At 50.3% G+C, this 27731-nt stretch overlaps 1 protein-coding gene across 3 annotated transcripts in view; it reads right to left on the bottom strand.

Annotated features, from left to right (window-relative positions):
* Nucleotides 1-255: 255 nt before the first annotated feature.
* Nucleotides 256-27731, bottom strand: part of Sirpa (signal regulatory protein alpha) — a 38520-nt gene continuing 11044 nt past the window's right edge. The window contains exons 2-8 of one of the 3 annotated variants that reach the window (XM_059261404.1): nt 21759-22109; nt 16798-17115; nt 16038-16376; nt 14163-14273; nt 11415-11439; nt 4707-4758; nt 256-2605 (exon numbers count right to left, since the gene is read on the bottom strand). In XM_059261404.1, the coding sequence (XP_059117387.1) occupies nt 2348-2605; nt 4707-4758; nt 11415-11439; nt 14163-14273; nt 16038-16376; nt 16798-17115; nt 21759-22109 (1454 nt within the window). In that variant the 3' untranslated portion in view covers nt 256-2347. The remainder of the gene's footprint in view (nt 2606-4706; nt 4759-11414; nt 11440-14162; nt 14274-16037; nt 16377-16797; nt 17116-21758; nt 22110-27731) is intronic. The other 2 variants (XM_059261405.1, XM_059261406.1) reach the window with 2 other exon arrangements.

Genomic DNA, 27731 nt, shown 5'->3' with positions numbered 1-27731 from the left:
GTACAAATCCCCACAAAACTGAAGTAGTAGAGAAAGGCTAAAACCCCATGTCTGCATTTCCAGCACAACCAACGCTGCCATGACTCCCTCTGAGCCGAGAGGACAGAACCTTTACATCTGTAAGGCCTGGAGCGGATCAAGTTATACAGAGTGTTTTGAAGCCTTGGCACAGTCCAGCCTCACACCCCAGGGGACAGGTAACTGGCAGACTCCAAGGACAGGGGCCCAAGGACAAGGATGCAATACCCAAAGGCATCATTGTTACCCAGAAATCTTTATTACAAAAATATTTTGCAAGCCAAAAATTTTAAGTTGCAACTATGTACAAAATGGGGCCTGTTTCCTTCTCATCTGGTCTACAGATAAACTGGAATCCCATTCCTCTCACAGGGTGCATTTTGCCTCTTCCTTGTACCAGGGTTCCATACACGGGTTTGGGGGCCCTCTAGGTTACCTGGCTAAAACTATAACTATACACCTTCCCTGCCTCATTCCCTTTCTCCCTCCAAAAAAACTTCAGACAAAGCTAGGATGTCAGTGAGAGGGCATCCTTTGTCTATACAGCTGTGTGTGTACTCACGTGTGCCGGCAGAGGAGAAGGGAATGGAGGCTTATAAAGCAACCCTTTGGAATTAAAAGGCAGCCCAAGAAGATGGCAGGGCCACCCTGGGTCCCAGATGCCAAAGACAAATTCTGGTTGGCTGGCTCAGTGCTGCCAACACAGCCTATTGGCTCAGCTAATTCCTGGATGCCATCATGGGAAGTATCAGGTCACCAACCCTAGAGAGCTGTGTTCCTGACATCCTCCCATCATACCTATAGAAGCAGGCAGGTTGGTTCAGCTTCCTACTTGAATAGCCCGAGCCAGGGATCCCCAGGGGTCAGGGACATTAGTGCCTCAACTTGCTGAGCTACATGTTAAGACCAGACAGCCAGGGTTGTAACATCCGCTTGCCATGGGCCCAGCCAGGCCTCGGCATCCAGTTTGAAGGATGTGGGTCAAACAGAGCCTCTGCCCAGACTCCCTAGCCAGTGACAGAGGGGTAGTCCGCCCTGGCTCACAGCTGTGTCGTCACAGGTACGATCAGGTTCGGTCCCAGTGTGATCTTGCTGAGGTCTGATGGCAACAATGGACTCCTCCTACATTGATTACCTCAGACTGCTGGAACACCGGCTGCTGGCTGAGCGTCCCTTCTCTCTGCATGCCTCTGAAGTGCTTGTGAGTGAAGGAGGCCGTCACTGACCTTCTCCCCTCAACGTGGAACGGCCGACATTAGGTCAGCACTGGGTCAGACAAGGCTGCAACTTACCACAGCAGCCATGGAGGCAAAGGGCCGGCCAGCCATGTGGCTTCGTAAGGACAGGGCCCGGTTCGTCCCACTGAGGCTGAATGCCTGAAAGTAGCAGCTGAGGGATCCCTTTTGGTCCTCAGAGTTCTGGGAAATGGAAAAATCTGTTACTGCTTTAAGAAAATCCTTCCAGGACAAGAAACTGTTAGACCTCAGACTTCACAAGACCCAACCATTCAACACATGACGAAGAGCCAGGATGCTGCTGCTGTTGTTTTAAGAAAAAAAAAAAAAAGAAAGAAAAGAAAAAAAAAAAAAGAAAAAAGAAACCCAATAACAACGAAACAGCACAAATCAAATTTTCTAACACCTTAGCTTCAAGACTGCACAGTTCACATTTCTCAATAATTTACAGGTGTCCACAGAGCGCTGCTGCTGAGCTAGTGCTGGCCGGAGGAAGCAAGCTGGGACTGGGAGGGAGGTGGGGCCACACTGAACATGCCCAGGGAGTCTCCGCTGGTCTAGGAGGAGAGGGTTCCTTCTCCCCCAGGGCTAGTCAGTCTGGCAGGCGGGAGGCCAGCACTGTTGGTGGAAATCTTGCTGTCTCCTGATGTAGATCTTCCACGGAGGGAGGGGGCAGTTGATCTAAAGGGATTCTTGCCCCAAAGCCCAAGTTGGGTGGAGGTGGGGGCGGGGAGCTCTTCTCCACACAGGAGACCAGGCTCTGGAGCAACAAGGAAACAACCTGGAGTCGCCAAGATCAGGATCCAGACCCACGTGTGATGGGCCGAGGCACACGTCTTGGATTCCAGGCAGCTTTCTCCAGTCCCCCCTCTGGTTCGGCAACACCAGCCTCCAGAAGCAGGGAACATGGCTGCCCTAGAAGTGTTGGAGAGCCAAGGAGGGAAGACAAAGGCCACCCTTACTCCTGGTCCTAGGACCTGTTCCACCTGGCCTTCTAGGGACAGGACTGGCTGGCTGGTTGTCCGCACCATGGCCACCCCATGTGGGACAAGACAACTTGTGGCTACGGGCCCTAGAGCCGACCCCAGTCCCATTCACTTCCTCTGGACCTGGACACTGGCATACTCCGAGAAGGATGACTCAGGCTTGGGGGCTGGCTGTGCCCGGCTAAGGTGGACCATGTCCAGGTCGGCATAGGTGAGGGTATCCTCTGGCCTCGGCACTTTGCCTGTCTCAATGCTCGCATATTCTGTGTGGTTGTTGGGCTCGGGGGCCCGGGGGGCGGGCTTCTTCTCTTTGGGCAGATTCAGGTCTGCATACGTGATGTCGTTGATGTCGTTTGTGTCCTGGATCTAAAAGACACAGAGAGAAAGTCATTCTGGAGCCCTAGCCTGCCCCTCCGTCAATGGACTACAAGGTCTGCCTGCCACTTTGCCAATGGACTCAGTCTTAATTCAGGCCCGTCTCCTGCCAATGTAATTTTATTCCCAGCCTTTCTCCTTCCGATCCAACTTTCTCCACACAGAGCCTGGAGGCTCTTCTGAAATACTAGGGCGGTTATCTCATATCCCTGCTTCATGTCACCTCCTTCTCTCTAGGTGGAACTACCTGCAGCTCTCTCCTCTCCTTTTCTGGGGCTTTTCCTTGGCCTGGAGTACCCGCCCTCACTTCTCTTTGGAAGAGACCCAGTGCACCATGGACAATTCTGCTCTAGCCTGCTCCATCCTAAGCTACGTCTTGGCCCTCAGTGCCTCTGGCTGGGCCCAGAGCCCCTCCAAACTCTTCAGCTCACATCTCCCTATCATCACATCTACCACCAAAGACTATGTCTGTTTCACAACCCTAGCGAGTGTGATCTCCCAGGAGATAGGGAAAACTCCTCCAGTTACATGTCTATTCCACAACCTTTTGTTTGTTTGTTTGTTTTCAGACAGAGTTTCTCTGTGTAGCCCTGGCTGTCCTGGAACTCGCTCTGTAGACCAGGCTGGCCTCGAATTCACAAAGCTCCACCTGCCTCTGCCTCCTGAGTGCTGCGATTAAAGACGTGTGCCACCACCGCCTGGCTTATTCCACAACTTGTTACTGGGCATTTGTTATACTGCAGACAACGACGCTAGCACAGAGGCCCAATCCACGGTGACAGGACGGATGGACGGACGGACGGACGGATGGAGGGATGGATGGATAGAGGGATGGATGGATGGAGGGATGGATGATGGAAAGATAAATAGTCGGGAGCACGGGTGGCCAGATGGCTAGAACCACATAGAGTCATTTAACTTTGGCTTGACCACAACTCTGCTCAGGAAGAATTACTGACCCTATTTTACAGGAAAAAGAGTGACCTAGGGAGATGAAAATTCAATAATTTGGGCTAAGTCACTTAGTTGGGCCCTAAAGTGGTGGACTTCCCATATTGTGAATGCCTCTACCCTGAGCCTTGCAGGTACTCACTGTTGTCTGGGAAATCATGACTGAACTGGTGTCCCTCCCTAAGACAAAGGTCTGCCGGCTCCCGGGGAGAAAATTGGCCACCTTGCTCTAGGACCGGACACTGAACTCTATCCTCAGTAAGTTTGGAATGTGAATTTCTACAGGCTTCAATAACCACTTCTCACCACCATCTTTTACCCAGAAGATTCCAGAAGGAAGCTCAAAAACAAAGTAACAGGGGGAAAGGAATCTCGCTGCCATGATTAGAAATTGTTTTAGGTTTGCCAATTACCACTCGGCGTATGCCTAGGGCTGGCAGGGGCTGGGACACCAAACCAAGAGGTCCTGGCCTCCAAACACCTTATCTCTCCCAGCCTGGCTCTGTCAGCAGAGTATGTCTAAAGTGGTATCGGCTGCCTTGGGAATGGCAGGAAAGCTGGTTCTTTCATTCCAGGTCCAGGATGGCACTTGTCTTGTAACCAGGCTCTGAGGAACCCTGTGTGCCCGGAGCTGACATGATGGACAGAGACAATGGGGCTCAGAGGTCTGGGATATACACTAATGATCCTGCCTATAAAGTCTCCTTATCAATGGGGGGGGGGAGCTACCAGGTCAAGGGAGGTGCCCTTGTAATCCAGGTAATTAGTGACTCAGCTTTTCCTCCTCCACAAAGGCAAGAGAGGCCATGGCTGGCAGGGAAGAGCCAGGCTCCAAGGAGGTAGGAGTGAGCTGCTGATGGTGAGGCGGGATGTTCAACACAAAGGAGGCTGCAATCTGACTCCAGGGCATCGGTTACTTGGGACACATTGCCCTTGGTACCCCCTGGAGTTGTGCAATGGCTAACAATGAACCCAGCAGTCCCCAGACTCTTCGGAGCAGAGAGAAGGTGCAGAGGACTCATGGGTGATTCAGTAATGCACAGATCCTCCCTACCCCCAGAGTCTTAATTTAGAACTGGATCCGCAACTCCGGCTGAAGCAAGGAAATCACACCCCAAGTTTCCCAGGAAGAGCAGCTCACCAAAGACTGTACCTGGGTTATTTCCCTGGCATTCTTCTCGGGCTCATGCAACCTAAAACGGAAAGAGACACAGATAAAAATATCTATCTCAAGAGCTTATGCAAATCAATCAGAATAACATCCAGGCCCTACTTCCTACATGGGCCGGGGAGGGACCGTAACTGCTTATTAAATGTCTGGACACAGGAGCCGGTCTCACTGAGGGAATTCTAAACAATGCACACTCATTTCTTAAAAAGCCTCTGTTGGAAGGATCTTTCAGACTGATACTGGAAAAGGTATGCGTCGAGGAAGGTGGGATGAGAAGACACGTCCACGAACTGCTGTGGGGGAGGCAAGCTGGGGCTATCCTTTGGGAAATGGTGGACAAACCATGAGAAGCGATAATATCCCATTTTTTGACCTGTGACTGTACCTTTCTGAGGGATTCAATATACAAAGGCATGTGCCCTGGACAAGATGTGGAAGTAAATTCACATCCTAGTAGTCTGCCAATGGGCAGTGGTTTGGGGAAATTAGCATAAACCAAATCATTTTGTGTTCACAAAGCAGAGGAGAAGTTTCCATTTGACTTTTGTGGTGCTGGGGATGCGACCCACTGCCTTGTTCATGCTAATTAAAGTGGCATATCTGAGTCATGTCTCTAGTCCTAGGAGATTTTTGTTAAGTGACAAATGCTTTCATTAAACGAAGTGAGAAATCAAGTCTCTATGAAGTATCCTTGATGAAAATATGTGGAAAACTGGAAAGAAAATGAAAATAGCAGTGGCCTTCTAAGTATCTTTCTTTGTTTTAGTGTCCCGTATTTCCCAAATGTTATAAATATACCTATGTAGTGCATGTTAAAAGAAAAGGAAGAGGAAAGATCAAAACGCCTTGCTTAATAAACAACAATAACTGTTCACGCCCCTGATCCTGTAATCAGAACCCAGGCTGGGCTCAGTGGAGGGTCATGGTGAGGGTGATGAGCAAGCTGGAGCCACTGGTTCCTCGGGGGTTACACACATCATCGAGCCAGAGACTCGGAGCGCGTGAGCGTGCATAATGTCAGAATGAGCAATGGGGCTTGGCAAGCAGGGTTTCTGATAGAGCTGTCACGAGTGCTTGGATCATAAAGTGTCCCAGGTGGCCAAGCAGTCCTCCAGGGTCCAGGACACAACGGACAGGAGGTCATACCACTCTCCCCGGTCACCAGCTCCCACCTTCTGCAGTCTCCATCGCTTGTTTGGTCCACATTCAGTCACCACCGTGTTCAGACCCCCCCCCCCCATCCCCACCCGATCCCCACCACGGTCTGCTGTGTCTGCTCCCTTCACCACTCTTACTCAGTCCCACATCTGCACACTGACTATGCATGAGGGCTGCTGCTGCTTTGCATTTTCTGCTTCAGCAATAGCCTTGGGTGACTCTGTTCTATTGCTGTGAGGAAATACCATGACCAAAGCAACCTGGAGAGGAAACGGTCTGTTAGAGGTATGCCTCCTCATCACTGTTATCACTGAAGGAAGTCAGGGCAGGAACCTGCAGGCAGGAGCTGCTTACTGGCGTGCTTCCCCTGGCTTGCTCAGCCCACCTTCTTATAGAACCCAGGACCACCAGCTCAGAGATGGCACCACCCACAATAGGCTGGACCCTCTCCCATCTATCACTAATTAAAGAAATGCCTTCCAGGCTTGCCTACACCCCAGTCTTATGGAAGCATTTTCTTAACTACAGTTCCCTCTTCTCAGATGACTTGAGTTTGTGTCAGGTTGACAAAAACTAGCCAGCACGGGCTCCTTCCTACTTGTTTTCTTGGTTAACGTATAAGGATCCTTTTTAAGACGTGGTTGTGTTTCCTCTCTGGAAGGCTTCACCAAGAGTGCTCAAGTTGGTGGGACCACTTCTCTATGACAACCTTGCTGTTTCCTGTTCCTCCTAGCCATGCTGTCTTACCACACAGGCGGAGGCACCCAACCCTGAAGCTAGCACCTGTCAAACAGCCCCAAGGCCTTTGCACAGACAACTCTCCCTTCAGATCCTTGAAATCCTATTTTAACACTTTTCTTTGGAGACGGGGGTCTCACTGTGTAGCCCGAGCCGGCCTTGAACTTGTAGCGATCCACTCGCCTCTGCTTCCCAAGTGCTGGGATTAAAAGCATACACCACTGTGCCCGGCTGAAACCCTATTTTAAACCATCTGATCTGAACCTTCACAGAACTTCCACACTCTGTTCTCAGGAGATCATCCCTTTCTTTCAGAGCAGTATTCAACACTGTAAGCATTTGTCTACTCTGTTTTAAAATATGGCACCATCGTTACTCATCCTGGGCTCAGACTAGAGTGGGGGTGTATCCTGGATTCCTCTCTTCAGCACAAGGTGAACTGGCCATCTCCAAAAGCTACATCAAATTCGGCTACTTGGTCACCTTATGTCACTGGTCCCAGGTCTCCAGGCTGTGGAAATCCGTGGTGTCCCTGCCTCCATTTCTCGCTTTTATAATGCATAAGTAAAAGCCAGGAATGTTGGTTCATCCCTGTATCCCAGTACTAAGGAGACTGAGGCAGGGATTCAAGTTCAAGGCATGCCTGGGTTACATACTGAGACTCCCATCACAAAACAAAACAAAAAAGAAGGGAGGAGGAAGAGGGGAGAAGGAGGAGGAGGAGGAGGAAAAAGAGGAGGAGGAGGAGGAGGAGGAGGAGGAGGAGGAGGAGAAATAATTTTTCTGTGCAGAACCCTTACCACAGTGTAGTCCACCTCCATATCCTGATTGGTGAGGTTGTGCACAGCCTGCTCCTGAGCCCTGCTGTAGGTGTCCTTCCTTATCCTCTGGCTAATCTAGTCCTGTCCACACCCGTCTCAGGGCCTTCGCATTAGCTACTCCTTGTCTAGTGTATTTCGCCCCGACAGCCCCACACTAGAGCTTCTCATTCACTAGCTGTCTGCCAAGTGTTGCCTCCTTCAGGAAGCCTTCCCTGATCACCCCCTTGTTCTGCCTCATCTTACCTTTTCCAGCTCTTGCTGCCCATTGATTATTAAGCTTGTAGTTTGCATGGTAAGCTGCCTCCCAAGGGACGATGAAACCGTAGCACCTAGTCCTGGGCTAGCTCAGGGCTTATACTCCCTTCATAAATGCTTGCTGAATGAATGGGTGAGTGTTTTCTCACTGAATTCCCCCAAGTCTGGCTCCAAGCTGAGCTCAATCCAAACAAATAAATGAACAACTGAGGTAGTCCTAGTATCCCGAGAATAAATGTGGTGAATGTGTCGCATTTAAACAATGGCCATCCAAATGAACCCAGTGTCCAATAAAAGAGCAGGCAACACTCTTGTGTGGGCGGGGATAACAGTGTTCTGCCTGTATGTCAGAAGCCTGGGCCTGCGGCCAGCCAGCAGCCCAGGGGCCCTTTGAGTTCAAAGACTCAGGATCCCCGTCACCCTCTCTGAGGTGCTAGGCTTTCTTCTACACCAGCACCAGTGTCTTTCAGAAAGTATTTGATCCCATGCTGGGCCAGAGCCACTGCTGCCCAGGAAACCACCATTAAGGCTTGCTACCCACCATCACTTTGGTCTAGGGACATGAAAGGAGCTAGTGATTTAGCTCCCTGGGTAGGCTCACACTGGAATGATATGAAAGGACAGAAAACGTCCTGCTTCTCTGGAGGAAGAAACAGATGGCGGGAGGCAGCAGAGCATCAATGGGGACATGCAGGTGTCAGTACCGGCAATCCTGCACAGACCTGGGGCAGCTTGGCATTTCGTTGACTTCTCAGATCCTGGCCGCCTCAAGCGCAGGAAGGGGACTATAATAACCTCCTGAGAGAGGGGCTCCCAAAGGGTGGCATGGAGTCGGGATCAGAGGCTCAGCTTTGGTCTGTGTTTGAACAGCTCCCGGGCGTCAGCCTCACTCGGGTCTGGGAACCACTGTCCTTCAACAAGGATAGGAATAGAAACTCACGACCACCAGGGGGATAATATGAGTAAAGGGACAGATGGGCCTTGGGACACAGTAAGTGCTCACTGAGCAGACGCTGTGGCGGCTCCTGCCAATCTCATAATGCCACTTTTTCTTCTAGAACTACAGTGTAACCAAGTAAGACAAGTGAGAAACAACAACAACAACTGGACAGCGGCCCCTCCGTGGGGAAGGGACTTCAGGGGTTCAGAGCTCACAGGCACTGCAGCGGTGGGGGAATGACAATCATTCAGACATTCTTTCACTCGGCGAGCCTTTATGAAAAATTTATCCCGTCCCAGGGATGGCACCAAGAGCAAGAGCTGCTGGCTGTGAACAGGAGGGACATAGTCCCTGTGCTCAAGAGATTTGGAGACAGGCTGGAGCTACTTCACACGGACCGGGATGTGCATGCTCGCAGGAAGGCTCCTGATCTAAGAGGAAGTACTGGCCTCACTGCGGAAGACCAGGAGGGGACCAGACGAAAGAAAGATACCAACTCTAGCTGTTATGGTGCACAACTCCAGAGGTGCCGTTTGCAGGACCCACTGTGTCCCCATATCCTTTAGAGCCCCTGAAGGGCACAAGTGTGGAAGAGGCCCGTGTGAATGGACTAGGAGGAGAGCCGGGGCCCCGCATGTGGCAGGAGAGAAAAGAGGCCCAGCCCAGTGGGAAGCCTCCAGGTTGGCCAGAACTCACAGTGTGTAAGCACAGGGGCCGGGCCATAAGGCCTTTGGACTTAGCCTTGAAGGCCCACTCAGAGCAACTGCAGGTCTCTGAGCAGAGGAGAGAGACGAGCCTTGTCCTTGGGAGAGACTATACCAGGTGAAGGAATGTGACGAGCAGAGGGAGGGTGACTGGATAGGATTCCTGAGGGTGGTGTGGGTGGTACATCGAGGAGCATGTTCGGGGCGGAGGCTGGAAGGCTAGACAGGGTCAGGGGAGACCAAAACAGGAGGCAAGACTCATCCCAAGGGCACTGTGCCCTCTCTCTCGGTGGGCAGACAGAGGCAGACTGAAGCTCCCTAGAGCCCATGAAGGTAGGCGAGGCTCCCCTGCTATGTGCAAATTCCCATTATGGATGGTTCTCCAGCCAGGACAGGCTCCTCACTGTCCCCAATGTGAGGTGTCCTTGACTCTACATTCCAGCAAGCCCTCTTGGCTCCGTCTTTAGACTACAACCAGAACCTGACCATGTCTTAGCCCACACTCCACCTGGCCTAAGCCTTCACCATCTGCTTAGACCACCGCAGGCATTTCCTCATTAGCCTTTTGGCTTCCACCTCGCCGGTCGCCCAGCTTCTACACACCAAGAAGGCGATACTTGGAAAACAAAAGCTAGATCACATCTCTCCATGGAACCACCCGGGTCCTTCTACAGTCACAGGCTCTATAGTACTGGATTCCACTCAGGACCCTCCATTCAATTCTGAACTCCAGAAGGAAGGGAAGGAGACAGAGAGAAAGATGGAGGAAGGAAGGAAAGGCCCGCACAGCTCATATGATGGCACAGCCTCACTGGAACCAACACGAAGCCATTTTAGCACACTGGCACACTTACACAACAGACTATGGGTGCTGTCCTACTCTGCAGGAGAGCACCAGAGCCCGTCTTACAAGCCAGAAAAGCCTTTCTCCAAAAGGGCTGACGCACACTTGGCTGCACGGACTTCCTCATCTCTTGGCTTCCCATGTCCCAGTCAGTTAGGCATCCCCACTCCAAACTCGGCTCCACCTGTTCTTGTCCAAGCATGCTAAGCCTACCCCAGAGCCCCTGGCTTCAGGTCCCTGCTCACATGTCTCTTCAGAGGCTGTGGCTTCCTCTGCCTAAGCCATACATGGCCACCCATCCCTGCTGTGTGGGAGCCAACATACTCTGGATGGCTGTGTTTCCACATTCACTTTCTCCCCAAGTCTGAGCCTCGGTTGTACCTCAGCCCCTAGAACAGAGCTCTGCAACAAATCCCCTTGAACATAAACAGCTGCACCAAGGTGTCCTGTGATGTCATCACCTGAGTTCCTGAGCAGGCTGTGACCTCAGAAGGACTTCCTCTACCACCCTAGCGGGTCTTCAGGCTACATCCTCGTGAGGGTGCTTGGCAGAAGGAAGGAGGGCAACATGACTAAGGGCTGGGGAGATGAGTCCAGTGGAGTGTGCAGGATTTCATGAGCACAGAGGGCACAGGGAAGGATGCTACCCCCAACACTGTCAGTGGGGATTAGGCAAAGACCTCGAGCTACCAATTCGAATGTGTCCTGAAACCTACTCCTTTAAGGCAATAATCAAAAACAGTCCTGACAAGCAGGGTACAAGAGAGAAAGGAATATGGACAGGTATGAGCGAGGGTGGTGATTTACAGTATTTTGGGGTCTGTTAGACAACTAAGGAAAAGGGGGGAAGTCTGAGTGGATGGGTCAGTGGGTGAAGTGCCTGCTGTGCATGAATACCAAGTTTAGATCTCCAGAACCCAAATAAAGTCAGATGAGGCAGCTTAAGTCTCTCTGCAATCCCAGCGATCCTAAGGGGAGATGGGTGATAAAGACAGGAGTGACCCCAGTTCATCGGCCAGCTAACCTGACCTACAGAGTGGAACCAGAGGCCCGATCTCCAAGTGGAGGCAAGGACCAAGGTATTCGCTGCGACCTTCAAATGCATGCTGCGGCACACATTCATGAACATGTCCACATTTGTGAACACAAACATGTGCGCGCACACAGATTTAAAACAACTGTTACTACAATAGTATCCTGGTCCACAGATGTACTTACCTTGTGGAAGAAGTCGACCCCTTGGCTGAAAGAGACAAAGAAAAGGTGGTTATTTAACCAGAAACAATTTTCTGTGTAACTTCTCACATCTCAGGGATGCGGGGAGAGTTAGCTCAGGGAAGGCCTAATGCCAAGCCAATAGATGGTCTACCATCATCCACCATCTTCCAGGAAAAATCCAGAGGGCTAAGCTAGGCTACTACATCCCTCTCTTGTAAGATGCCAACCAGTCCCACACAGCTTTCAGCCTCAGAGGGCCCAGGTGGCTTCCTATTCCCTGCTGGGGTTCCATCTCCATTCAAGCCCATAACTTTGGCAGACCCCAACTAGGTCCCACAGTGTTGGAGAGTAGATTCAAGCAAGAATTTGAGTTGGGGAGCAGGTGTGAACCCCAGGGTGGGTCACTTCCTGTCTGTGAACGTTGACTCGCAGGGCTAGCCATGGCATCCATATTTACCCAGTCTCACTTTCCAAGAAAGCAGCTGTCTGCTTCCGTGTTTTCAGGTCTGTGGTGCAGGAAGGGCATCCCACAGATTATCTCTGGGGGATTACACTATATCTGCAGCAGTCTGATCCCCATTTTGTTATAAAATCACAACTAAAAAGCAGCATATGCACCGTGACGGGCTCAGCACTGCACTTTGCACAGGCCACCCCAGGATGATGAGCTCAGGCAGCCGGGTGCAGCAGACTGGGGCTTCTCAGGAACTGGATCTGCAGGCGAGCAGGTGCAGAGGGGGCTGCAGCCAGCATGCCACATCTGAATGGGGGTACTGGAGCCAAGCACTGGGCACAGCCATCTTTGGGAGTCCAAGGACAGAGACTGTCCTCATTTTAAACCAGACAATGGTTATCTTCCCAGACCCACAGAGCTGGCAGGTAAAATGGGGTCCTTCCCCCAGAATGTAGCCATGATAGGGGAGAAGGGGTGGCTCTTCAGGGTAGAGGAGAGAGAGGGGAGAGAGAGGTGGTGTGGTGTGTGGAGGAGATCCTAACGTGTTCTCTGGTTCTGAATTCTGGCCTACCAGCCATGAGGTTCTGAACAAGTCTTATAATGCTGCCACGCATCAGTCTCCTCATCTGTAAAATGGGTCAGTGAGGCCCCCAAGGTCTGTGGTGAGAATTGATTGCATTATTACATGCAAAGCATCAGAGGTACTGTGGGTCTGGACTGAGCACATTTTGTCTGTCCCTGTTGCTTGAGCCTGTGTATGGGAGCCGGGCTCTCCACACACTCACCACTCACGGGTTGGGTGGTCTCCTGTGTTCACAGCCCTCCAGGCCACTATTCCTCCTCCGATCTCTTAGGCATTGATGCTGAGCCACACAACAACGAGCTTCCATGAGGAGCTTGCATGGCCCCCAGTGCTGGGCCTCTGAAAGGACGGACCGCTCGAGTCTACCTCGAGTGGAGCAGGGGCCCCACCTATGTGCCCCCTCAAGGCACTCTGGGAATAGTCATGCAAAAATAAAAAAAAAAATAAAATAAAATAACTCAAGTCCTTAGACAGGACTTGAGGCTTGGCTGCTGTTTCAGAGATGAGTCCTTCCAGTTGGTCCAGAGGGGACAGAAACTGTGGGACACAGACGGAGGGGTGCCGTAGGGATGGGAGACGGGTGGGCCACACTGTCCCTCCTGAGCAGACACACAGCTCCGGAATGGCAGCTCGGGGTGGTGCTTGTTTTCAGGCAGTGGTTCCTGAGGGTCACAACTGGCATTTTTTTTTTAAACAGCCAAGAGAACAGAATATAAAAAAAGAAAACCTCAGAGCTTCAAGTTGATATTAAGGGTGTACTGAGTTGAGATATAAAATGTTACATTCTATAAACATTATGGAAAACCAGCCCAAAACAGTCTCCTCCGGCAGAGTGAAGAAGATGTATACTGGTAGGTCCCAGAAGGTGGCAGACCCGTTATTACACAGCAGTTCACTTGGGCCTCAGAGCTACCCTCCAAATCAGTGCCCCTAATTAGCGGTGTGACCTCGAACAGGTCAGATGAACTGCTTGCCCCCTGCCGGCTTCCTCTACTGTTACTGTGACGGAATGCAACATTAAAGCAACCTCAGCTGGGGGAAGGGAAGCTGGTGGAGGCTGAGGCGGCGAGTATGAAACAAGGGTCTGGAGCTTGTTTGCTGGCTTCCGGGTCAGAGGCCTCGCCCAGCCATAACCACACACACACACACACACATATATGTGCGCACACAATGGAAAGATGGCCTGGCCTGGAACTCGCAACTTCCCCTATGGAGTTTAAGGCCATGTACCTCGCTGCCGTGAGGAGGCTTTCCTGGGAGGGGCTTATACAGGACACTGGCTGCAGGAGCTGCCTTTATTAAGCACTGCGTATCCAGGCACTTGCCTAATATCTTACATGGACACTCCACCAGCTCGCCCACTTTCCTTGGCGGTAGTTGGGAGAACTAACTAGGAAACCTGTTAACATGGAACCTGCACACACACACACGAGGGACGTGGAAGGCTGCAGCAGCTCAGGCACTTCCTCTCTGAGGCTGGCAGGAAGAGTCTCTGAGGTCCCCCTTGCCACCCTGGCAACTCCACATTTCCTACTACCTCAGTAGCAACCCCACGAAGACATGAGACCTGGGGCAGTGGTGAAGCTGTCCCATCAACCCCAGGACTACCCTCTGGTCTTCTTGTCATGGGAAGTCGCATATGCTTAAGACACCAGTGGCCATCCTGTGAGAAGGACGGCCCTGAGAGAAAGCAGAGATCAATCCCACTCACCTTTCTTCTGTTTGATCCGGAGGAGGTAGAGGGCCGCCATCATCAGGACTACTAGCAAAGCGCACACCACACCCACAGCGATGAAGATGTTCTGGCTGGGAGAATTATTATCTGAGGACAAGGAAGAAGGATTTCACCAGTTAGCCTTAGCCGTGGGCATCTGGCTGATTCTTCCTAGATGTCCAGGCTTGCCTACCCACACACACAGGTCACTCACGAGCAGAACGCACGCAGGCACGCACGCTGCTGGTGGCCACAGAGAAAGTAGCTGCAGGACACCAGCAGAAACCACACTCCCTATCTCGAGGAATGGAAAACCTTCCCTTCTCATCTGCCACAACCGCAGGACAGAGCCACTGGAAATCAAGTCAGCGACTGTCAGGTGGAGGGGCCATGGAAGACGGTGAAGATCATGCTGCTGGCATGGGCTCTGTGGAGCACCCAGAGCTTCACACTCTCTATGCCCAGGACGTAACCCACAGTGTGTGTGTGTGTGTGTGTGTGTGTGTGTGTGTGTGTGTGTGTGCGCGCGCGCGCTCACGGCAGGGGCCAGGCAGGTCCTAGACCACAGAACAGTACATGGCAGGGCTCCGTGACACAGAAATGTGAACTCAAATAACTATCCCAACTAGTTCTCATCCACATCCATGGAACCATGTTCCCCTGCTGGTTTCCTCTACTGGGGCCAATACTAATCTCTACCTCATCCTACAGCACCAAGGATGGCCGGACAAACCTTTCATCCTGTCCCGGGGTATTTATTTAGTGATTCCCTACCATGTTTGGTGTGCTCTGAAGCTACAGTGTTAAGTAAGACAGTTGTGGCCCTTATCAACTGAGGAGCGACAAAAATCTATCCCCTTCAACATGTCCATAACATGCAGAGGCTCAGAGACAGAGAGAGAGAGAGAGAGAGAGAGAGAGAGAGAGAGAGAGAGAGAGAGAGAGAGAGAGAGAGAGAGAGAGAGCGCGCAACATGTCCAAGATCACACAGCAAGTCAGTGATAGAGCCATTGTGGACACCAACATGTCCCGCCTGCAAGTTCTATGCATCCTATGAGAACCAGGCATGGGTAAAATGAAAGGAGCACAACGCAGGTCTGGGGTTTCCTGGATCGTCTCTGAAGGAGGAATGAGAAAATGGCCCCTGTTCTCTTCCCTTCAGAGCCTCTGCTCTGCACAAAGCATCTGTTGTGGTGGGGACAAACGACGGGACAGAGCCAAAAAGCTATTGCCTGTGGTCACTGTCCAAGAGAAGAGCTCTTGGTGGACAGCACACTCGAGGGGCTGAGGCGACACCATCGACATGCTGTCACAGGACAGCGGAGCATGGCACTGTCGTGGACACACACGCCTTGGTCTAGAAATCGTCGTGGGCAGACTGTCCCACGGAAATAGCCACCTGGCGACCGTATGAACGAGGATGCTCTTTGCAGTACTGGCTGCCCTCGAGCCAGGCCACCAGCATCTACGGGAGGTGGAGGAGCACAGGCAGGTACAGGGCAGGGAGCAGAGGCCAGAGAGGGTGAGCGTAGGGAGGGGCCGCGGGGACAAAGCAATTGTTAGGTGAAGAAGACAGGAGGTAGGATGCAAGCAAAGACCGGCCCTTTCTCTTCCCTCTTCTTTGGTGTACTTTGTCAAAAGACCCAACAGGAAACCAAATCTTAACAGTGTTCTCTCTAGGGGTATGAGAGTTGGGGAAGAGGAGCCCACTTTAAATTGTGCTTAGTTTATAGACTTCTATAACAAGCATTATATGTGACTTTAACATTAAAAAACAGATAACATCAAGATAAAGTTTTGGGGTTTTTTTGTTTTTTTGTTTTTGTTTTTTTTTTTTAAAAAAAAGCCAGTCAATGGGAGTAGAAGCCTCACCAGGGGTGGCGTCCATGCCCTGCTCCTTCTGGTGGGCAGAGACCGGCAGGGTATGGTTTTTGGTGACCGCTGGCTTCCCATCATGCTCCACCTGGCATGTGAGCACCACGTTCTCTCTATGGGCAGACGTGTTCACCGAGAGCCAGCTTGTCCAGTTATAGGTCCCATCCTTGTTCTCCGTCAAAGCCGGGAGCTTAGGATCCTCTGTCCGGGTGATGTTTCCATTCTCCAGCCAGGTCAGCCGGAGTTTGTCAGGGTAGAACTTCTGCACCTGGCAGGAGACGTTCACCGGGTTGCCTGCCACTGTGGGCTGGTGGGTGACATCCAGGATGGGTGAAACTGAAACAGTAGAGGCAGAAGCTCTAATCTTAAACTGCAGAGGAGGGGCTGCAGAGATGAGCCTCTCCCACCGCAGCGAACAGAGGACCGCTAGGCATGCATCCGGTCAAACACTGCGGGTCTGAATGTGAATGGGATCACTAAGCGGAGCACCCAGAACACAGCAGGTGCCTGGTCTGGGGACCGGTAGCTACTGTCAGGGTGATAATGAATGAAGTCAATGCATGCAGCTTCTGGCATGGAGTGGGAAAGCAGTAACCAGAGGAAAACAAATGAAACTAGCAGGTAAGGGTGTATGTGGCTCACACTGGGTGCCCAGCAACTGCAGTTGCTGTTGGTAACATAAATGCAACTACCAGCGTGGTGCTAGCCATAGGGTAATGGTTGCTGTGTACTTGGGCTAGAAGTCAAGGACATCTACCTCGGATGGTGTCCGACAAGTTAGCAGTCCCACGAAGAGGGCTTCCTTTCAAGGTGACGTGGGCTACTTCGCAGATGACCCGAGAATGAACATCCCCGGGCTTCAGTACCACCTGGGCTGTGCTGGAGATGTTGTAGGAGACACTCCCTCCCTCAGGGTCCACGGTGGTCTGGAAGCCAGGGAGCTCTTTCCCATCTTTGAACCACTTTAGGGTGATGTTCCGGGGAGAGAAGCCATGAGACTTGCAGGTGAAGTTCACTGTCTGCTCAGGTGTGACCCTGCTTGCTGGGCCGGATACCACCGGCGGAGAAGGTTTGGCTAGAGGAGCATTTACAGAGAAGAGACAGGACTGTGAAGGCCAAGTAAAGGGAGTGACGTGTAAGCAGCCTACCTAGATATCATCATCATGACTGGGGCCCTAGGGGTTGGCCACAGCGCTGTATGTGCACTCAGTACATGTTCTAATTCTAAACTGTGTCCGTGTCTCCAGTCTGCTGACACTATTCATTAATCTTCCTCCTGATAAAGCTGGGATGGCCATGTCCTTAGCCTTCTGTCTGAGGAGGAGGCAAAGGTTCCATGAAATGAGCGGGTCAGACAGTAAGGTAAGGCCAGGAACTCCAGGCCTGAGAGCTAAGTCTTCTCTGCATTGAGCGTTTCCATGACCTGGGCACACATGAGATTGCTGACCTATCTCATTCTTTGCTTTAACTACTCCTAACCGCATTCCTGGAAACTCTGCCAACCCAGAGGAAGTATTTGCAGAAGTAAACACAGGAAACAAACAGTACTGTAGGACAGCCACGAAGGTGGAACCCAATGGCTGCTCCGAGGTGTGTGCACCTCCCAGAGCCACACCTGTGAAATGGGGAGCAATGTTTCTCCTTTCTGGATGCAGTGAGAATGAAGTGAGGCCCTGGGAGCTTCCTGCTTTTGGATGACAGACACACAGAGATGCTTCTCAAACATGAAGGCACACAAATCTGTCCTTGACCCAGATTTTTGTTTTGTTTTGTTTTTTGTTTTTCGAGACAGGGTTTCTCTGTAGCTTTGGAGCCTGTCCTGGAACTGGCTGGCCTTGAACTGACAGAGATCCACCTGCCTCTGCCTCCTGAGTGCTGGAATTAAAGGCATGTACTACCACCGACTGGCTGACCCAGGTTTTTATTAAAAAAAAAAATTAAATTTTTTAAGTGTGTCTATACATGAGTGGGTTCCTGAAGAGGCCAGAAGAGGGCACTGGATCTCCTGGAGCTGGAGTCACGGGTGGTTGTGAGGCACCTGACGTGGTGCTAGGAACTGAACTAGGGTCCTCGGCAAGAGCGGTACAAGCTCTTTAACCACTGAGTCTCCCCAGCCCTAGACTTCATTCTTAAGTTCTCCCTGTAAGAACTTAGGGATTCACTGAATGGGGTTTCTTCTCTCTCTTCACATCCTAGTAGGTCTCACCCATGCCAAGTGCCATGAAAGGGAGAGGCTAGGGATGTTTTTGTTTTGTTTTTCTTTAATCTGGGGGGCTTTTGTTTAGGGTTGGAAACAAAGATCACTTGTGTGTTGAGAAAGTCAAAGGTGGGTCTTGATTTCTAATTAGTTATTAAAGAGACAGACAGACAACAAGCAGCCCCACCAGGCAAGCAGAAGCACTTCTGGTCCTGAAAGAACATAGGGTAATTGGGAAGGAGGCAGTGTCCCTTGGGTATTACTCCAAATTGCCCATTATCACCCAGCACCTTTTCCAGGTAGCAAATGCCACTTTTCCATTTGTGAACAAATAACTTGCTCCCTAATAGCCACCTAATATGTTGAGGGCACAGCAAGGAGGGTGTCACTTGAAGAAGTCACATCATCAAGACACCAGCAGCTTTAAGATCTCTAAAGTGGTGAAGGGCTGCAGAGCCATCCTCCCCAACCCAGGGGCTCCCTGTGCTTAAATCTAACCAACCACAAATGTAAAATACTGTTGAAAACGCTGCATTTGAACTGAATAGTGACAGACTTTTTCTTGTCACTCTTCCCTAAACAACGCATAGAACAACTATTTACATAGCATTTGCATCATATCGGGTATTATAAGAAATCCAGAGATGACTTAAAATAGTCGGCAGGATGTGTGTAGGTTACACGCAAATCTCCTCCATCTTGGATGAGGGCCTTGAACATTTTTGGATTTGGGTATCCCATGGGTGCCGAGATACAACTGAAGTTGCCATCGATTGAGTTCTTGGGAGCCACGATGGTTGCCCCCTCTGCACTCTGCAGCCCACTGAGTGGTATCTAGGATGAACTCTTTCTGTAGGACAAGTCTCAGGATAGTGTGACTAGCCAAAGGCACATAGTGGATGAGACTCATCTCTTTCACTCAGATGATTAGTTTAGTATTAAAAAACAAAAAAACAAAAAACCCTCTGAGCATCTGTGTTTCCTCTGCAAAAAGTGGACAAAAGCATCACCCTGGGAAGATGATGTAAACATGACTTCTGGCATACAGTAGGTGCTTAATAAATAACAGCCATGATTACTATCTTTAGCTCTGAGACTACACAATTCTTCCTTGGCAGCCAGAAGGCACAATAAAGCCACCACATTGTAGCTCTTTCCTCTTTTATAGTAATCTCCCTCAGGACCTGAGGTAGGCCAGCAGCTTCAAACCCCTGGGGTCACAGGTGTTTCATTCAGATAAGTCATTTAGAAAGCTTGGAGCGCTGAGAAAGACTGTGATATTTGGGGGTCATCGAGGCAGGGAGGGGCCGTGCTGAAGATGGAGGATTTATTTGGCGCTGTTCAGGCACAGATGTGTGTAAGTCAGGAAGGTCCCTCATCTAGGGGGTCTGAGCAGGGCTGGCAGGGCTGTGTGGGATACATCTCCAGTCCTCTGGGGCCAGCTCCTGGACATGATTCTGCTCATCATTGGGACCCAGAGAGCACATGCTGTTCTGAAGCATAAAAGTGTTTGAGCACCAGCTTCATGGGAGACCAACTTTGCCAGGGAAAAATAAGCCACAGCTTTTCTTCTGTGGTTTCAGGACATGTATCTCACCTGGGTGTGGTAAGAAACTTCAGACACAAGCAGTAGAGATGGATCTGAAGGTAAGACTTACTGAGCAAGTATGAGGACCTGAACTCTGATCCTTGGAATCCATGTTTAAAAAGACTGGACAGGATGGTATGTGCCTATAACCCCAGTGCTGTGGGAATGGTGTGGACACAGAAGGATCACTGGGGTCTGTTAGCCAACAGCCTAGCTCTAGGATCAGTGAGAAACCCTGTGTCAATGGAGTAAGGAAAAAAGTAATATAAGAGGACACTAAACATTCTCCTCAGTCCTCTGCTCATGCACATGTAGATGTAACAACACACACACACACACACACACACACACACACACACACACACACACACACACATTTCAGATCCATGTCAAGCCAATTACAGCAGAATTTCTAGGGTAGATATGAGGTGTGGATTTTTTTTTTCCAGTTTTTAGATGAGTCACACAAGCAGAGAGATGGAAAGCCACCAACTCATCCCAACCCCACCAACATTTGAGGCCTGGGAAGGGAAAGTGGCCCATCCAAGGTCACATGGACACAGCTCAACATACTTCCCACTGATGGGATATGTCCTACAAGCCAGGCACTGTTCTAAGTGTTTGATATGATGTCACCACTTCAGTTCTGACCACATACTCTGTAAGAGAGTCATGGACAGGTGAGGCCACTAAGGTGCTATGTGGAGGGGTTTGCCCAGGACACAGGCAAGGGAGTGGTTTATCTGGGATATGGTTCCAGACAGTTAGACTCTGATCCCTGTCCTTCTGGTCACTGTACTTCTGATACTCAGTAATGACCCTGACACCCTATCTAGGGCTTTGTTAACATCTTGATGCCCACAGAACCCAGGATGGGGGCCATTACTGTTGTCATTTACAGAAAGAGAAACTGAGGACTGGACAGAAGGCAAACTTTGCTCCAAATTACAAGCTTTTGGGCAATTCCTCATGGCTTCCTAAGGGGCCAATGTCCCAACACCCTGGAAAGGTGGACACTCACAGCTCTGGTTTAAGGAGAAAATGCTATGATGAAGATGTGGCATGAAGCAGGACGCTGCCTGCTAGTTGTAGTTGCCTAGACAAGAGACACACTACCTGGGAACGTCAGTGTCTGTCATACTTGCAAAGTCAGGAGAAGCTACCTGCCCTGCTTCTGTGCAGGGGTGGATGTCCAGGAGAGTTGGCTGCTACCTGGAGGGGAAGCTGGTAACATCCACACAAACTAAAATGATGTAGTAGGCCTCTTGCAGTGGGTATCTCCGTCCTAGACACGTGGGATGAGCCATCCAGTGCAGCATCATTTTCAAAGTTCACAGCTGGGAAGAACTGAACTACTGACCAACAGAAGACTGCAACCAATTGTAGAATTTCTAGATGCTGGAGTAAAATGCATCCATTTACACAAAGACCCTTCATGTCCTGATATGGAACAAGGACCTGACTGACATTTGGGAGAGGTTTTCCTGTCACTAATGGGCCTCAAGTTCTGAATGGAAGGGGCATCTGAATCTTTGGGAAAGTGATGCGTGCTGAGGCTGGCTTTCCTAAAGGCTCAGCATTTCCTCAGCAGCCCCGTGTACTTGGCCCACCTGTGGAGATGCTTAGTGCCTGGGCAGCAAGGAGCCTGGCCGGGGTCTGCATTCTGGTCTACACTCTGGCACTCACCAGTGACCAAGGAAAAGAGAGGGATGTGGGGGTGGGTGGATGAGGATGCAGATGTCCTCTTACTTGCTGGCACTGGAGCCTTGAGCAAAGAACTGGCCTTGGCTTCCATGATCTGCTCAAGGTTGAGGTCAGATCATGACCATGCTCTCCCGTTGACCTGCTGTGAGCCACACTCACAGGTCAGGGGGTGCTATTCTATGACCTGCTGCTACACACCAGGGGGTGAAGAAGGCACAGGCTTACTTACCAAGCACATTGAGCACTGTTCCCCCTCCAGATCTGAGTTCCTTGTCAGAGTCTGCCTTCTGGAACTTCACACAGTAGTAGATGCCGGCATCTGCTGGGGTAACATTACTGATGCGGATGGAAAAGTCCAAGTTGTTTCTCTTAGTGGCATCTGTGACATTTGTAATTCGAGGAAACTTTTCTCCTGTGAAACTGTAGATTAGATGTCGGTTTTGCCCTGTTCCTCTGAACCACTGAATGGGTCCCACAGGGAACAGAGAGGTCACAGTGCAGTTCAGAATGGCCGGGTCCCCAGCATCAACAGACACTGACTTCTCAGGCTGAATCACCTTCAGTTCCTTCTGTGTGGATCCTGGAAAGAAAGAGGCAGCTATGATTCACCTTAAGGGATCCTGCAAGTTCAAGTTTATCACTGATTGAGCACACACAATGGTACTGAGTTCAGCACACTGCATGTGTTATCATGTTCAGTCCCCACGTGGACCTGTAATTCAAGACTGTAATAAGGAAAACTACGAGACAGAGTGCTAAGTCACATAGCTTGGTGTAGCAGAGTGTCCAAGCCCTTTGTGGAAGTGTCATGTCTGAGCTGGGCTCTGGAACTCAAATCTGAACTTGTCAGGTAGACTGGGAGCCTGGACTCCCCACTGAGGGAACGAACTCAGCAGAGATGCAGTGTGGGAGCCCGTTCTCGGGTTCCTCGTGGCTTTACCCAGCAGGTCCTCATAGAGGATGATTAGACCACGGGCCTGAGTGCAGGTGTCTGAGATGGTCTGCACTTGGCTGTGCTGGGGGAGGAGGTCTTTTGCTCCACCCCTTGGCGTCTCTATAAAAACCCTGGGGCAGAGACAGTCGGGGCCCGTTGGAATAGGTTCCAGGCCCTCTCGAGGCTATCGTTTATTTTCTATCTGTTTATCTCCGCGATATTCTCCGCAATAAATCCTTCTATCTAATATTTCCTGCTGCTCGCACTCAAGAAAACTCTGGGGAACTGTGGGGGTGGTTGGGTAAACGCCCCACAATGCAGAAGCAGGAGACCCCAATATGTGTGGTGCTTTTCAAAGAGGTGGATTCTGTACCAGAAAGCAAGCCCTGGGCAGAGCGGCTGCTCTGAACAGTCTGGTGGGCGGAGAGCTGAGAACTCGGGCCCTAGGTGAGGCTCTGTAGCACACAGCTGCATCTCTAGGAGCCATCAGTAGGTCAACAGAGAAGGCCCAGGTGCTCACCCACTGCCAAGTGCTGCAGGGATACGAGAGTGGCTTCAGCCTTGGCTCTTTATGGTCCCTAGCCTTCATTTCTTCATCTGTAAAATGTTAACCATGAGCCCATCTTGATGTACTTCTGATGGGAACAAGCAGGCTGAGGCCGGTGAGCATGTTAAAGGCAGCATCTGGGGGCTGAGGGGGCAGCTCAGTGGATAAAGTCCTTGCCATCCAAGCATAGTGGCCCAACCACCTTCCTGAATGATGGTTTGGTGGAAGTGTGGACGTGGAACGTGAGCATTTGGACACACAGACATGAGAGATGCAGTGATCCAGACAGGAAGACAGGATGAGGACAAGAGAAGAAGGATGATAACAGGAGTGGCAAGACAGGAACAGCTTGTCAGGTGATCTTGGTCCCCAGTGGACTCCCCAGTGGCTTCTAATGTGACCTGTCTATTAGACAGGGCTGTGACAGAATCCTTGGGCAGCCCCTCTTACGCTGACCCAGTAAGAGATGCTGTGTGTTTGCCCACCAGCCCATGGCCTGATACTGACGCACTGGCAAGGGGAGAGAGCCTAAGACAAGAGAGCTCCACGGAGCGGCTCTGCTATCACTGCAGGTCCCCAGAGCCCTGGGCTAGGCCTGCCATCAGTTGCTCATTGTCCTGCCTCATCCTCTTCCTCAGCCAGGGCTCCCCTTGAGGCCCATTTTTCATGGCAGATATGAGCAGAGTCCATAAGTACCAGCCTGGGCACAGCCTGATTCTCACACTACAGTTAAGAAATGAGAACTGTAGAAAGCAGGGACTCAGGCAGCAACAGCCAGCCTAGAAAGGGTAGGGCTGGTGGCCAGGCAAGTGACAGACACAAGGAGGGAACAGGCTTGAAGAGAAAGGAAACCTCTCAAGGGCGTCAGTGACATCACCAGCTACTGCCAATAGCAGGGAGCCATGAACATTCCGGTGCGTCATGGGAGACTGGTTGAACAGGAACCACCACAAGCATGAAGTACAGGCCTGGGCAAGAACAGGCTCTCTTTGCCAGCTGGGTATTCATGAGTGGACTCCCATTCAATCAGACATAAGCAAGGAACTGGTATCTACCCTCTGCTTTGTCGTGAAGATTGTTCCAGAGCTATACAGAAGCTCCTGCTGTACACTGGCCTGTTAAGTTCTAGTTCTAAACCCTATCATCACATTGCTGTATTATTTATATAACGTGTATTGCTGTCGACTGTTATCTTCCCACCATTAGGATGGTAGATCCACTAGGAAGTACTGTCTAGCCTCCTGTCTGGTATACACTGTGTCCTCAATAGACACAGGCTTGAGAGGCAAGTGGATCTCTGTGATTTCCAGCCCAGCCAGGGAGACCCAGTCCCCAAAACACATATATGCTGAAGGAACACAATGATGAACTGAGAAAGTAGGGGTTTTATTTGCTCTGTGACCCTGGCAAAACCCTGAGCCTCCTTCCTTCATCCGTTGAGCGGCGCTGACACTGGCTACCCCAGAGCCGGAGCCGTGCTCCGCTCCGTTATCATTATCCTCATCCTCAACAGTGCACAGAACTGTGTGAGTCAGCGCTTGATGAGGGAGCTGCGCTCAGGGCGAACTTGGGAATTGGGCGCTGACAAGCTGGAGCAGGGCTATTCTTGTGGTGCAGCCAGAGGCCTGTAATCACACCCCAGGCAGGTGACAATAAAATCTGGGGCTGGGGAGAGCTGGCTCCTCCCCTTAACCCCCCCCCCTCCTTTTTTAGCTCCTCTGGAGATCTCAACCAACTGCAAGCAGATTTAGGCAGCTTAATTAATTAGCTAGTGTTTCTAAAGCGTTTGAAGAATTTTAAAAGTGTGATGTAAGTGCCAAACATTATTTTAATCTCTGTGTGTATTTTCCAACAGAGATTTTTGGTTTTTTCTTCTTTTATTTTTGCTTGCTTCCTTTTCTTTCAGTCTGCAGGTTCTGTTCTGGGAACTGAGCTTGTTAAAACTCACCCCTGCGGGCCAGGCCTGGGGTCATCACGCTGTCAATGCCAATGAAACCATTTCCTGCTCTCTTTGGCCTCCTGGCAGAGAGCACAACCATTCTGGGACCTAAACCAGACAGTATCCCTGTAGGTGTCACAACTGCTGCTGGTGGTGGGGAGCAGTTCGGCAGGGTGAACGGGCAGGGTGGGCCGGCAGGGTGGACAGCGGCTCTCCACAGTCTGCTAGGCACTTCCTTGAGGACTCAGTCACAGATACAGGTGGGTCTCCCCATAGAGACCTTGAAAATGTGGGGAAACAACTCAAAGGGCAAGTGACAGGGGTGAGGAAGAGGATGACAGTTTATCCCACAGGTGAATTATAGACTAGTCATAGCAAACTGTGATAATATAACATTTTCCATGGCACAGTTTAAAATAGCATGGTGGCTATGCAAAAATAAACAAACAACAACCCAAAACCCCCCAAACTTTTGCAAAGCATTTAAAAGAAACAAAAAGTCTAAAAACCAAATAATAATACCAGGGCTAGAGAGATGGCTCAGAGGTCGAGTAGGTACTGATCTTCCAGAGGACCTGGATTTGGTTCCCAGCAACCATACAGAGGCTCACAGTCACCTGTCACTCCAGAGAGCTCTGATGCCTCCTACTGGGATTTGCATCCACATACCCATACCCTCCCCTCATATACACACAGTTTAAAATAAAATACATCTTCTGAAAAGTCTCATTTAATACTATCAAAGATCACTGCCGTCAACACTTTGATGAACTGTACTTAAAATAAGTGAATAAAAACACCATAAACTCACACCTTCCAAAAACTAAGAACACCTGAAAAAACACTCTGCATTTGCTTGAGCATTCTTAGAGCAACGGGAACTTGAGGATACCATATCCAAGGAAAGAAGACCGCTGGTCCCACTATGAAGTCATCTCATGGCTAAATCCACAGCCCTGAAAGGCTGTACATAATCACAACAAAATATGCTGACCGTCGGGGTTATCTTGTGACATTTGGTTTGATCCCAGACCTTGAGCTCCAAGTGCAGGGGGAAGGTTATTAAAAAGAGTTAGAGACTGCCAAAGAAAGATTCCTTCTGTGTGGCACGGGGTTTGCTTCTGTTTGTACGGCCTGTTAGCAGCTCCTGTGTGAAACAGTCTAAGGAAACCTATATTTTCAGTGTGCCTGGGGTTCTGTGAAGTATAACTGTTTACGAACAAACCCGAGGAGCTCTCCAAAGTATAGAACTGTCTTTGGACTGTGGATCTAAAACTGATAAAGCTGCCTTTGCCTTTTTTAATCTCTACCTTGGATATTTTTCAGATTTTCTAGGTTGGATGAACATTAAGGAACACATACAGCTGTGTGAGGTACAATTCGGTGATAAGAGTGCTTGCCTACACGCACGAGGCCCAGCCCTGGCCCCACAACTCCAAAGGAATGCATACAGTGTCTCGCTGTGTTTAAAGAAAACTATGCATGTAACATGAATGGTCCATGTGTGTCTGCTGTTTGAATGAACTTTTCTTCCACAGATCGGTCCATTTTGCTTATTGCTGTGTTTCCAATTCCTGATAATTGTGCTTGTGATAGAGCAGATGCTCCATACACATCTGCTGGTGGACTGAGAGGCCACATGTCTAGGGAAAGAGGCCTGGATCAGTAAAATCAGCACCTCTGTGTGCTAGGGCTCCATGTGGGAGTGAGGTGGGAGTGGGAGTGGGGGGTAGGGAGGTGGGGTGGACACGTCTCTCTCCTATCAGTTTATATAAGTACCACATTGAATTATTAGTCTTTCTTTTTGTAGCTAATGGTTAACACTTTGGGAAAAGATACAAATAATGAGGAGGACATGAGTGTTTCTAGGGAGGGGTAACTGCCCTGTGTGCTTGTTGCTGTGGAAGGCAGCGATGAATCATGGGATCCCCATGGACCGAGGCCTATGTGGCTGTCTCCGGCACACTAGGTATGAAGTCAGATTTTTGAAGAAGTCATGTAAGTGACTACATTCAGAAGGACTCCAATCAGTAGGATAAACAGCTCCCAATGGCTACTCTGATACCTTCTACCCTATTTCATTCCCAGTGACCACTACCTTGTCACCTGGAATCCTTTTTTTTTTTTTCCTTCTTCTTCTTCTACTGGCTGAAATGTCAAACGCTTAACCAGTATGCTAAATGCTACCAATCTATGCAGTAAGGTGGGACTGAGAATTTATTAGTGGGCTTAGAAACACATACTTCACTTTAAAAATATTCACGTGTAGCTTTGAAGATGAGGAAAAATGAAAATGGATTTATAAGAAGTGAATAAAAAGAAACTGTTCTCTTTCTAATGAGAAAACCAAATCAACTTAGAAGGGAAGCTAAGGCAGAGGGCAGGGCCTAGTGACCCTAGGGTGCGAGTTCCCCCAAAGCCTCAACCCTGGAAGAGTCTATAACAACAGCCCAGAGATCTAGGTTCCAAGAAGCCCAACACCCCTAACCCTCAGCACAGCAGCAGGACGCCCCCTCCCCACCATCAGCACCGCCATCTGTGGTTTATCACTTGCACGCTAGCATGCTAGCACGTCGCAGGGGTCCACCTTCACTGTTAACGTGACTGGATTTCAGATGAACTAAGAGAGTTGGAAGGCAGACCACCAGGTGTGTTTGTGAGGTCATTTCCAGGCAGACCTCCAGATGTGTTCATGAGGACATTTCCAGGCTGTGTTTGTGAGGACATTTCCAGGCAGAATTCACTGAGGAGCAAGAGTAACCCTGGCTGTGGATGGACTCCT

The sequence above is a fragment of the Peromyscus eremicus genome, chromosome 4, assembly GCF_949786415.1.
Source record: "Peromyscus eremicus chromosome 4, PerEre_H2_v1, whole genome shotgun sequence".
Taxonomy (NCBI): domain Eukaryota; kingdom Metazoa; phylum Chordata; class Mammalia; order Rodentia; family Cricetidae; genus Peromyscus; species Peromyscus eremicus.
Note: the sequence above shows the minus strand (reverse complement) of the source record. Positions and strands in the feature narration are given on the sequence as shown.